General features: G+C 41.4%; 1 protein-coding gene across 1 annotated transcript in view; it reads right to left on the bottom strand.

Annotated features, from left to right (window-relative positions):
• The window catches only part of LOC143300229 (putative tubulin polyglutamylase TTLL9), a 30,301-nt gene extending 23,822 nt beyond the window's left edge, over positions 1-6,479 (bottom strand). The window contains exons 1-4 of the mRNA XM_076613806.1: positions 6,344-6,479; positions 5,276-5,318; positions 4,367-4,453; positions 3,874-3,985 (exon numbers count right to left, since the gene is read on the bottom strand). Coding sequence (XP_076469921.1) covers positions 3,874-3,985; positions 4,367-4,453; positions 5,276-5,316 — 240 coding nt within the window. The 5' untranslated portion in view covers positions 5,317-5,318; positions 6,344-6,479. The remainder of the gene's footprint in view (positions 1-3,873; positions 3,986-4,366; positions 4,454-5,275; positions 5,319-6,343) is intronic.
• Positions 6,480-13,282: the final 6,803 nt, after the last annotated feature.

The following is a 13,282-nucleotide window of genomic DNA, read 5'->3' as shown; positions in this document are numbered from 1 at the left end:
TAGTGGTTAACCCAATACCTCATAGTGGTTAACCCAATACCTCATGGTGGTTAACCAATACCTCATAGTGGTTTAACCCAATACCTCATGGTGGTTTAACCCAATACCTCATGGTGGTTAACCCAATACCTCATGGTGGTTAACCAATACCTCATAGTGGTTAACCCAATACCTCATGGTGGTTTAACCCAATACCTCATAGGGGTTAACCCAATACCTCATGGTGGTTTAACCGAATACCTCATAGGGGTTAACCCAATATGTCACAGTGTTTTAACCCAATACCTCATGGTGGTTTAACCCAATACCTCCTAGTGTTTAACCTAATACCTCCTAGTGGTTTAACCCAATACCTTGTAGTGGTTTAACCCAATACCTCATGGTGTTTAACCCAATACCTCATAGTGGTTAACCAAATACCTCATGTGGGTTAACCCAACACCTTGCAGTGGTTAACCTAACACCTCATAATGGTTATACCTCACAGTGTTTAACCCAATACCTCATAGTGGTTTAACCCAATACCTCATAGTGGTTTAACCCAATACCTCATAGTGGTTTAACCCAATACCTCATGGTGGTTTAACCCAATACCTTATGGTGGTTTAACCTAATACCTCCTAGTGGTTTAACCCAATACCTCATAGTGGTTTAACCCAATACCTCATGGTGTTTAACCCAATACCTCATAGTGGTTAACCAAATACCTCATAAGGGTTAACCCAATACCTTGCAGTGGTTAACCTAACACCTCATAATGGTTACACCTCATAGTGTTTAACCCAATACCTCATAGTGTTTAACCCAATACCTCATGGTGGTTTAACCCAATACCTCATAGTGGTTTAACCCAATACCTCATGGTGGTTTAACCCAATACCTCATAGTATTTAACCTAATACCTCCTAGTGGTTTAACCCAATACCTCATGGTGGTTTAACCCAATACCTCATGGTGGTTTAACTCAATACCTCATAGTGGTTAACCAAATACCTCATAGTGTTTAACCCAATACCTCATAATGGATAAACCTCATAGTGGTTAACCCAATACCTCATAGTGGTTAACCTAATACATCATAATGGTTAAACTTCATAGTGTTTAACCCAATACCTCATAGTGGTTAACCCAACACCTCATAGTGGTTTAGCCCAATATCTCATGGTGGTTAACCCAATGCCTCATAGTGGTTAACCCAATACCTCATAGTGGTTAACCCAATACCTCATTGTGGTTAACCCAGTACCTCATAATGGTTATACCTCATGGTGGTTTAACCCAATACCTCATAGTGATAGTGGTTAACCCAATACCTTGCAGTAGTTTACCCACTACCTCATAGTGGTTAACCCAATACTTTACAGTGTTTAACCCAATACCTCATGGTGGTTAACCCAATATCTCATAGGGGTTAACCCAATACCTCATAGTGATAGTGATTAACCCAATACCTCATAATGGTTATACCTCATGGTGGTTTAACCCAATACCTCATAGTGATTAACCCAGTACCTCATAATGGTAATACCTAATGGTGGCTCATAGTGGTTAACCCAATACCTCATAGTGTTTAACCCAATACCTCATAGTGATTAACCCAGTACCTCATAATGGTAATACCTCATGGTGGTTCATAGTGGTTAATCCAATACCTCATAGTGTTTAACCCAATACCTCATAGTGATTAACCCAATACCTCATGGTGGTTAACCCAATACCTCATGGTGGTTAACCAATACCTCATAGTGGTTAACCCAATACCTCATGGTGGTTTAACCCAATACCTCATAGGGGTTAACCCAATACCTCATGGTGGTTTAACCGAATACCTCATAGGGGTTAACCCAATATGTCACAGTGTTTTAACCCAATACCTCATGGTGGTTTAACCCAATACCTCCTAGTGTTTAACCTAATACCTCCTAGTGGTTTAACCCAATACCTTGTAGTGGTTTAACCCAATACCTCATGGTGTTTAACCCAATACCTCATAGTGGTTAACCAAATACCTCATAAGGGTTAACCCAATACCTTGCAGTGGTTAACCTAACACCTCATAATGGTTACACCTCATAGTGTTTAACCCAATACCTCATAGTGGTTTAACCCAATACCTCATAGTGGTTTAACCCAATACCTCATAGTGGTTTAACCCAATACCTCATGGTGGTTTAACCCAATACCTTATGGTGGTTTAACCTAATACCTCCTAGTGGTTTAACCCAATACCTCATAGTGGTTTAACCCAATACCTCATGGTGTTTAACCCAATACCTCATAGTGGTTAACCAAATACCTCATAAGGGTTAACCCAATACCTTGCAGTGGTTAACCTAACACCTCATAATGGTTACACCTCATAGTGTTTAACCCAATACCTCATAGTGTTTAACCCAATACCTCATGGTGGTTTAACCCAATACCTCATAGTGGTTTAACCCAATACCTCATGGTGGTTTAACCCAATACCTCATAGTATTTAACCTAATACCTCCTAGTGGTTTAACCCAATACCTCATGGTGGTTTAACCCAATACCTCATGGTGGTTTAACTCAATACCTCATAGTGGTTAACCAAATACCTCATAGTGTTTAACCCAATACCTCATAATGGATAAACCTCATAGTGGTTAACCCAATACCTCATAGTGGTTAACCTAATACATCATAATGGTTAAACTTCATAGTGTTTAACCCAATACCTCATAGTGGTTAACCCAACACCTCATAGTGGTTTAGCCCAATATCTCATGGTGGTTAACCCAATGCCTCATAGTGGTTAACCCAATACCTCATAGTGGTTAACCCAATACCTCATTGTGGTTAACCCAGTACCTCATAATGGTTATACCTCATGGTGGTTTAACCCAATACCTCATAGTGATAGTGGTTAACCCAATACCTTGCAGTAGTTTACCCACTACCTCATAGTGGTTAACCCAATACTTTACAGTGTTTAACCCAATACCTCATGGTGGTTAACCCAATATCTCATAGGGGTTAACCCAATACCTCATAGTGATAGTGATTAACCCAATACCTCATAATGGTTATACCTCATGGTGGTTTAACCCAATACCTCATAGTGATTAACCCAGTACCTCATAATGGTAATACCTAATGGTGGCTCATAGTGGTTAACCCAATACCTCATAGTGTTTAACCCAATACCTCATAGTGATTAACCCAGTACCTCATAATGGTAATACCTCATGGTGGTTCATAGTGGTTAATCCAATACCTCATAGTGTTTAACCCAATACCTCATAGTGATTAACCCAATACCTCATAATGGTTATACCTCATGGTGGTTTAACCCAATACCTCATAGTGATTAACCCAATACCTCATAATGGTTAATCCAATACCTCGTAGCGGAAGGAGCAAGATGGCAGAATGGTTAAGATGCTTATCTATCAATACAGTGTCTGTGAGGGTTCAGGTTCAAATCCCACTTTCACCCTTTCTCCCAAGTTTGACCGGAAAATCAAACAAATCATCTAGTTATTTGGATCAGAGAATAAACTGAAGTCCTGTGTGCAGCACACACTTGGCGCACAAAAGCAGAACCCATGGCTACAAAGTGTTGTCCTCTGGCAAAATTCTGTGAAAGAAATCCACTCTAAAATGAAGGCCTGACAAGCACATTGGGTTGCGCGGCTGTCAGACATCTGCCTAGTGGATGTGGTGTAGCATGTATGGATTTGTCTGAATGTTGTGATGCCTCCTTGGGAAACTGAAACTGAAACTGAAAACAGGTTACAGATGTGGCTAACCCATTACCTTGTAGTGATTATGGAATGGGCTAAGCCAATACCTCATAGTGTTTAATCGAATAGCTCGTAGTGTTTACAGAAGCGGCAAACCCAATACCTCGTAGTGGTTACGGAAGTGGTTGATTCGCACATGTTCTTCCAGGTAGGCATGGTCAAACGTCTCCTTCATCCAGTACACCTCACACCAGCAGAAATCCCAGTCCCCATCCCTGGTCATGACACAAGGTGATTTACATTACCATAAAGTGTGCACCTTGCACTCATACGCACACAAGCACATGCATGCACATATTCACACACACATACATACACATACACACGCACGCACGTACACACACACACACGCACACACACACACACACACACACGTACACACACACACACACACACACACACACTTATTACTCACACTTATTATCAATACACACACTACCAAGCATATCTATAAGAAATGATGTTGAATTAATGACTACATGCATTCTTGCACATGCAAACATATATACAAGCACACAAACTGACACACACAGTTTTTTTTTATTTACAAGAAAAAAAAAGGATAACTCAGCACTGAGTCTTGCAGTTCTACTTACGACGGTGACTCCTGCCAACCTGGTCTGGCTCTCAGCACATCCAGAATTGTGTTCTGTAAGCCACATTTGAAGCGTATCAACCGGTCCCTGAAAATGAAAATGACACACTGAAGATCCATAGTTGTAAAGAAGAACCAACAGGGTCACAGATCTTTCTCTTTTCAGGCCCCCTCATTGTGGAACAAACTGCCAGAAATATTGCAACATTCTGTCTTGCTAAATTCTGTTATGCCTGCTTTGAAAACACATCTTTTCCTACAACAGTAATTTTCCATTGCTGGTGTTGGCATGATCTGGTTCCAAATGAATGTTTTATTGTGGAGAAGCTGTTTGCCATTTGTGTGCAGTGGTTATGGTTGTGAGTATCTGTGCATTCAAGTGTGTGTGCATGAGTGCGTGTTGCAAAGACGTGTCTTTTAGAGGGCATTTCTTCAATGGAGGTATTGTGTGCGAGTGTATTCTGTCATCTGTTTCTCTGTGTGTGGGTGGTGGTGGTGGAGGGAATGGAAGTTGAGCAGGGTGGGGGAAAAAAAGTAAAGCGCTTTGAGCAGTATCTCCAGTAAAACATGTTAAATAATTGTTCATTATTTTTGCCCCCTCTACTGGTCCCTGAAAATGAAAATGACACACTAAAGATCTAAGTCTTCCATAGGGATATGCCCAAAATACATGGCCCCCACTAAAAATTAATACGGCAACCAAAATTAGGTGATAAAACTGTTTATGCACATAATAGCTCATTTGTAAAAGTCAGTGAACATGAAATTGCATGACTTTTTTTTTTTAATTTTATTTTTTAGTGAAATGAAACAAACACAGCAAGTTTTCAGAAGAATGCAATAATGCTAAGCAAGTTATACAACTTACAAAAGGATAGCTAAATGTGGGTGTCATATTTCACACACTTACCCAATTCCTTTGTCCTTGTTTTTTGGTGGAATACGTGGCATTTCTGAACAGAAAACAAAGATGGTCAGTTAGATATATGTCACAGAACCAGAAAATACCAAAATTAAGAATCATAGATAAATATTCTATAGATCAGTAACTAAAAAAGACGTTGTCATATTCAGTTTGTTTTACTGATTCATGCACCATTTGCAATTTACATTAATATCAACATGTAATAATCACTGTAATTACTAACCTGCAATATGTCTGCATTATAGTTATTACACTCTTACATGTTTTAACTGCTATATTATAACAATTCATAAAAGTTTCAGTTTCAGTAGCTCAAGGAGGCGTCACTGCGTTCGGACAAAACCATATACGCTACACCACATCTGCCAAGCAGATGCCTGACCAGCAGCGTAACCCAACGCGCTTAGTCAGGCCTTGGGATTCATAAAAGAAATAGATAAATGCATAAGTAGAATTATAAAAAGTTTTCACTACAACTATAATGTCATGTCAACTATGAAATACAAAACAAAAAACCCTGTTGTGTATAAAGCTGACCAGGCTCTTACAATGTACCCCCCCACACACCCCAAAAATATAATATATATTACAAACACAAACCATAGCTATCTGATTTTTAATGTGTTATACCATGCGCTTTCAATCTTTATTTTTAAAGATATAACTGGGGATTCACAGCTGAAGGCTTTGCAGAAGGCTGTAGGTCTCTTGCTGTGATGCCCGACCTGGGGTGTCCAGCTGAGACAAAAACTTCCTGTGTCAAGTCAATACAGCCATCTTTCGCAACACACCAACTAGAAAAGAATAAAAACGGCAGATCCTGTCAAAGGGACCAGGAAATGCTCTTCTGTCAACATGTAACTAGCTTATATAAATCAAAGGCAAACCAAACCATAAAATTACAAGCGCAATATTTAAAAACAAAGGGCTGTGGTCGTTTACAGTTAACAGTGTTGAGTGTATCTTCTACGACTTTCTCTGGCCATTTGTTGTCATAGTTCTTCTACAGCACTAAATTTTGCTTCTGATTCGAGAAATGTCTGGTCATCTTACTTCCGTGGGCCTCTCAGTCCTGTTCTGCATCAGTCAAACACATCGGGTACAACGTTAGTCGGACAGAATGGTCTGAAATGCATGAGGTTCAGTCGCAAACCGTGCAGCGGTTGTCAGCCACGCCACAAAATACCAATCATAACTCTGCGTAAACAAAATAAGCAGGGGACGTAATGCTGAACGAAACGTGCCCACTGCATCCTTTCATTAACTCGCACGTTCCTGTATTCAAAAAGCTTCAACTGTCCACACTCACTCTTAACGCACACTATAAAGAAATCATTGGGAGAAAAGACCACGTCTTCTTCCCCATCTTTCATGTTCTACACCAGACATCAATAAATAAGGAAACTGCAAACCGACTGAATGGGGTGGTTTGCAATGTCAATAACTTTTGTCCGTCATTAAATTTTATTATGCTCTCCCATGTCTGTTGCGATGGTGGCCAGATTGGCACCAGCAATGTATCAGTCCTGATCCAAAAGAAACAAAAGATCTACTTTTCTATTTTGTTTTGTTTTTAATATTTTAAAACAAACCGAAATGATCCATATGAGTTCCAATTCAGAATGATGTATGTTGAGGAAGAGGTGTAAGCATGGCACTTTTGGAAATGTCACTTTGTTGGGCTTTTTTCTTCTGATGTGAGTGAGTATGGGCATGTGTACACCCATGATTTTTTTTTTTAATTGTCTCTAACTATAGCCATAAGCTGTATTGCAGTGTACATCAGGTAGATTGTGGGATGCTGTATTACAGTGTACATCACTGGTAGATTGTGTAATGCTGTGTTGCAGTACACATCAAGTAGAGATTGTGGGGTGCTGTGTACAGTACACATCAGGAAGAGATTGTGGGGTGCTGTGTACAGTACACATCAAGTAGAGATTGTGTGGTGCTGTGTACAGTACACATCAGGTAGAGATTGTGGGGTGCTGTGTACAGTACACATCAAGTAGAGATTGTGGGGTGCTGTGTACAGTACACATCAGGAAGAGATTGTGGGGTGCTGTGTACAGTATACATCAGGTAGAGATTGTGTGGTGCTGTGTACAGTATACATCAGGTAGATATTGTGGGGTGCTGTGTACAGTACACATCATGTAGAGATTGTGGGGTGCTGTGTACAGTACACGTCAGGTAGAGATTGTGTGGTGCTGTGTTCATGTGTACATCACGTAGAGATGGTGGGGTGCTGTGTACAGTACACATCAGGTAGAGATTGTGGGGTGCTGTGTTCATGTGTACATCAGGTAGAGATTGTGTGGTGCTGTGTACAGTACACATCAGGTAAATTTGTGGGGTGCTGTGTACAGTACACATCAGGTAGAGATTGTGGGGTGCTGTGTACAGTACACATCAGGTAGAGATTGTGGGGTGCTGTGTTGCAGTGTACATCAGATAGAGATTGTGTGGTACTGTGTACAGTACACATCAGGTAGAGATTGTGTGGTACTGTGTACAGTACACATCAGGTAGAGATTGTGTGGTGCTGTGTACAGTACACATCAGGTAGAGATTGTGGGGTGCTGTGTACAGTACACATCAGGTAGAGATTGTGTGGTACTGTGTACAGTACACATCAGGTAGAGATTGTGGGGTGCTGTGTACAATACACATCAGGCAGAGATTGTGGGGTGCTGTGTACAGTACACATCATGTAGAGATTGTGTGGTGCTGTGTTGCAATGTGCATCAGGTAGAATGTGTGGTGCTGTGTTGCAGTGTACATCAGGCAGAGATTGTGTGGTGCTGTGTACAGTACACATCAGGTAGAGATTGTGGGGTGCTGTGTACAGTACACATCAGGTAGAGATTGTGGGGTGCTGTGTACAGTACACATCAGGTAGAGATTGTGGGGTGCTGTGTTGATGTGTACATCAGGTAGAGATTGTGGGGTGCTGTGTTGATGTGTACATCAGGTAGAGATTGTGGGGTACTGTGTTGATGTGTATATCAGGTAGAGATTGTGTGGTGCTGTGTACAGTACACATCAGGTAGAGATTGTGTGGTGCTGTGTTACAGTGTACATCAGGTAGAGATTGTGGGGTGCTGTGTACAGTACACATCAGGTAGAGATTGTGGGGTGCTGTGTACAGTACACATCAGGTAGAGATTGTGGGGTGCTGTGTTACAGTGTACATCAGGTAGAGATTGTGGGGTGCTGTGTACAGTACACATCAGGTAGAGATTGTGGGGTGCTGTGTTGATGTGTACATCAGGTACAGATTGTGGGGTGCTGTGTTGATGTGTACATCAGGTAGAGATTGTGGGGTACTGTGTTGATGTGTACATCAGGTAGAGATTGTGGGGTGCTGTGTTGCAGTACACACCAGGTAGAGATTGTGGGGTGCTGTGTACAGTACACATCAGGTAGAGATTGTGGGGTGCTGTGTACAGTACACATCAGGTAGAGATTGTGGGGTGCTGTGTTACAGTGTACATCAGGTAGAGATTGTGGGGTGCTGTGTACAGTATACATCAGGTAGAGATTGTGGGGTGCTGTGTTGATGTGTACATCAGGTACAGATTGTGGGGTGCTGTGTTGATGTGTACATCAGGTAGAGATTGTGGGGTACTGTGTTGATGTGTACATCAGGTAGAGATTGTGGGGTGCTGTGTTGCAGTACACACCAGGTAGAGATTGTGTGGTGTTGTGTACAGTACACATCAGGTAGAGATTGTGGGGTGCTGTGTTGCAGTGTACATCAGGTAGAGATTGTGTGGTGCTGTGTACAGTACACATCAGGTAGAGATTGTGTGGTACTGTGTACAGTACACATCAGGTAGAGATTGTGTGGTACTGTGTACAGTACACATCAGGTAGAGATTGTGGGGTGCTGTGTACAGTACACATCAGGTAGAGATTGTGGGGTGCTGTGTTGCAGTGTACATCAGGTACAGATTGTGTGGTACTGTGTACAGTACACATCAGGTAGAGATTGTGTGATACTGTGTACAGTACACATCAGGTAGAGATTGTAGGGTACTGTGTACAGTACACATCAGGTAGAGATTGTGGGGTGCTGTGTTGCAGTACACACCAGGTAGAGATTGTGTGGTGTTGTGTACAGTACACATCAGGTAGAGATTGTGTGGTGCTGTGTACAGTATACATCAGGTGGAGATTGTGGGGTGCTGTGTACAGTACACATCAGGTAGAGATTGTGTGGTACTGTGTACAGTACACATCAGGTAGAGATTGTGGGGTGCTGTGTACAGTACACATCAGGCAGAGATTGCGGGGTGCTGTGTTGCAGTACACATCAGGTAGAGATTGTGTGGTACTGTGTACAGTACACATCAGGTAGAGATTGTGGGGTGCTGTGTACAGTACACATCAGGTAGAGATTGTGGGGTGCTGTGTTGCAGTGTACATCAGGTAGAGATTGTGTGGTACTGTGTACAGTACACATCAGGTAGAGATTGTGGGGTGCTGTGTACAGTACACATCAGGTAGAGATTGTGTGGTGCTGTGTTGCAGTACACACCAGGTAGAGATTGTGTGGTGTTGTGTACAGTACACATCAGGTAGAGATTGTGTGGTGCTGTGTACAGTATACATCAGGTGGAGATTGTGGGGTGCTGTGTTGCAGTACACATCAAGTAGAGATTGTGTGGTGCTGTGTTGCAGTGTACATCAGGTAGAGATTGTGTGGTGCTGTGTACAGTACACATCAGGTAGAGATTGTGTGGTGCTGTGTTGCAGTACACATCAGGTAGAGATTGTGGGGTTCTGTGTTGCAGTACATATCAGGTATAGATTGTGTGGTGCTGTGTACAGTACACATGAGGTAGAGATTGTGGGGTGCTGTGTACAGTACACATGAGGTAGAGATTGTGGGGTGCTGTGTTGCAGTACACATGAGGTAGAGATTGTGTGGTGCTGTGTACAGTACACATCAGGTAGAGATTGTGGGGTGCTGTGTTGCAGTGTACATCAGGTAGAGATTGTGGGGTGCTGTGTTGCAGTGTACATCAGGTAGAGATTGTGGGGTGCTGTGTACAGTACACATCAGGTAGAGATTGTGTGGTGCTGTGTTGCAGTGTACATCAGGTAGAGATTGTGGGGTTCTGTGTACAGTACACATCAGGTAGAGATTGTGGGGTGCTGTGTACAGTACACATCAGGTAGAAATTATGTGGTGCTGTGTACAGTACACATCAGGTAGAGATTGTGTGGTGCTGTGTTACAGTGTACATCAGGCAGAGATTGTGGGGTGCTGTGTTGATGTGTACATCAGGTAGAGATTGTGGGGTGCTGTGTTGATGTGTACATCAGGTAGAGATTGTGGGGTGCTGTGTACAGTACACATCAGGTAGAGATTGTGGGGTTCTGTGTACAGTACACATCAGGTAGAGATTGTGGGGTGCTGTGTTCCATCTCTTATCTTCACTAAAGACTGAAGTAAACTTGGTTCAGCTTTTCCAACTCTTATCTTCAATAAAGACTGAAGTAAACTTGGTTCAGCTTTCCCATCTCTTATCTTCACTAAAGACTGAAGAAAACTTGGTTCAGCTTTTCCATCTCTTATCTTCACTAAAGACTGAAGAAAACTTGGTTCAGCTTTTCCATCTCTTATCTTCACTAAAGACTGAAGAAAACTTGGTTCAGCTTTCCCATCTCTTATCTTCACTAAAGACTGAAGTAAACTTGGTTCAGCTTTCCCATCTCTTATCTTCACTAAAGACTGAAGAAAACTTGGTTCAGCTTTTCCATCTCTTATCTTCACTAAAGACTGAAGAAAACTTGGTTCAGCTTTTCCATCTCTTATCTTCACTAAAGACTGAAGAAAACTTGGTTCAGCTTTCCCATCTCTTATCTTCACTAAAGACTGAAGAAAACTTGGTTCAGCTTTTCCATCTCTTATCTTCACTACTTCTGGATGACCATTCAGACTGAAGAAATAGAGAGTAAAAACAGATGAATGAGACACAGACACACAATCAGTTTCCAAAAGGTTTACTGCACTCTGATCAACCCCTCTCCCTGCTCCAGCCCCCCAAAAAGCCAATGAAAACAAGTCTGGCACAGTGTTGAAACAATACATCAATAACAAATCCATTGTCTAGTTTAAACAACCAAAATCCCAAACAGCAGTTCCACAGATTAAAGACACAATGAAAACTTTGCAATATACATGGCATGAACGAATAACATGTTAAATTAGACCTCATGTTATACCTTGGAGTAATTAAGCAGATGATCTGAACCAGTGCCTAAATTCAGTCACTGGCACATCTTGAGATTCTTAAAATTTGGATTTGTTCTTAAAAAAACAAAACAAGCAAGCAAAGAACAAAATACCACACAAAATACACATACACACTATAAACAATTTGTGCATTCAACTCAAACTCATGTACATAATGTGTATGCATAACAGATTAAGCATGACTTTTTTTTTTTGCATAGGGTAAAAATAACAAATAGCTGCTATATAATTAACCCTTTCACCACCAGTCAATTTAGAGTACAAAATTCCCTTGTGGGAAAAACACAGAAAAGACAGTGGCTAAGAATACCTGGGGATTCCCCCTGCGATGTATAGAAAATATGGCCTATCATACCACCGAACATTAAGAGCAGTAGGTTCATGGATAACAGACCAATGAAGGGTAACCTTTCAGTGACATGGGTCCTCTACCACGCCTGTGCATAAATGCAAGCTTGGCGGTGAAAGGGTTAAGACCCACAGAACTGTAAAATATTTAATATACCAACAAAACCCTTTCAGTGGTCAATGAAAAACTATGCACCTGATTACAAAGACAAGGCAAGGTATGGGGTGCCTGATGGTCATGAATCACATTACACAATCATTTCTGGGATGAGTTGCAATGTAATACATTGCACAGTTTTACATCAAATCAACATTATGAAGATACCTGAGTTCTAATAACCCTGGCATCTAATTGGCCTGATAGGATACATTATGCATCCTCCAAGAAACACATGAGGGATTTCAGCCATCAGCAAAATGTGTAAGTATGTGCGCATATAACAGACAAAGAACAAAAGCAAGCTTGACATTATGTTTTTCTTGATATGAGGTAAAACAGTGATCATGACTGAAGCAGAGACACTGGAATGTGAAATTTCAATTTTTTCCCCTCCTGTCTTTTTCATATTTGACTGGTTATATTTAATCTAATCCCTGGCAGATAAAAGCAGTTTGCCTAACTGCCTTAAAAAAATATATATAAAAAACTGTTCCCATCCATTGTGTACCTGTCCACCTTTTCTCCACTTTTTTCAGCTAACTTTTTTTTTCTCTCTTTTTTTCTTTCCAGTTTTGTCTTCCTAATCGTAACCTATAACCTGTTTCATTTCTTCCCTTTCTCCATTTATTCATGAACACATATCCACACCAACCTTTTACATTTCCATCCCCCATTTTTCCCCTTCCCCACCCTCCTCCCCACACCTCTCAGTGACATTCTCCCCCAGCCTGCATGACTAGAACGTTTTGTGACAATCTGTCCACACTGCTTCCACACTCCTGCTGACAAACCACCCTTCAACAAACTGGATTGAAAACATAACCGACTTGACTGAGATAGTTACTGTACACTTGTGTCAGCAGTGAGACATCACAGACTGAATGAAATTACTGCTCAATGAAACACACCAATATGTCGAACACAGAACAAGTCAATCCAGTCATGTGAGCAGCACTTATGGTTGACAAGTCACTGAGACACTGATGCAGAAAAGGGCCGGATGAAAGATCTGGCGTCGATGCCATGCTGTCTTTATGTGTCTTCAGCCCTCTGAGACAGTATGTCACACACTGCTTGTTTCAATGAGACAATATTACACTACATGTAAAAACAAAAGCAATGTTGTGTGTTAAAAAATAATGTTCAACTGATATTCTCATTCTTGATGCTGAAAGTCCAGCCGACCACACAGGGCCATATCAGGACTGTCAAACCA

This window comes from Babylonia areolata, chromosome 26 (assembly GCF_041734735.1).
Source record: "Babylonia areolata isolate BAREFJ2019XMU chromosome 26, ASM4173473v1, whole genome shotgun sequence".
NCBI classification, from domain to species: Eukaryota; Metazoa; Mollusca; class Gastropoda; order Neogastropoda; family Buccinidae; genus Babylonia; species Babylonia areolata.
This window is presented reverse-complemented; position numbering and strand designations above follow the sequence as displayed.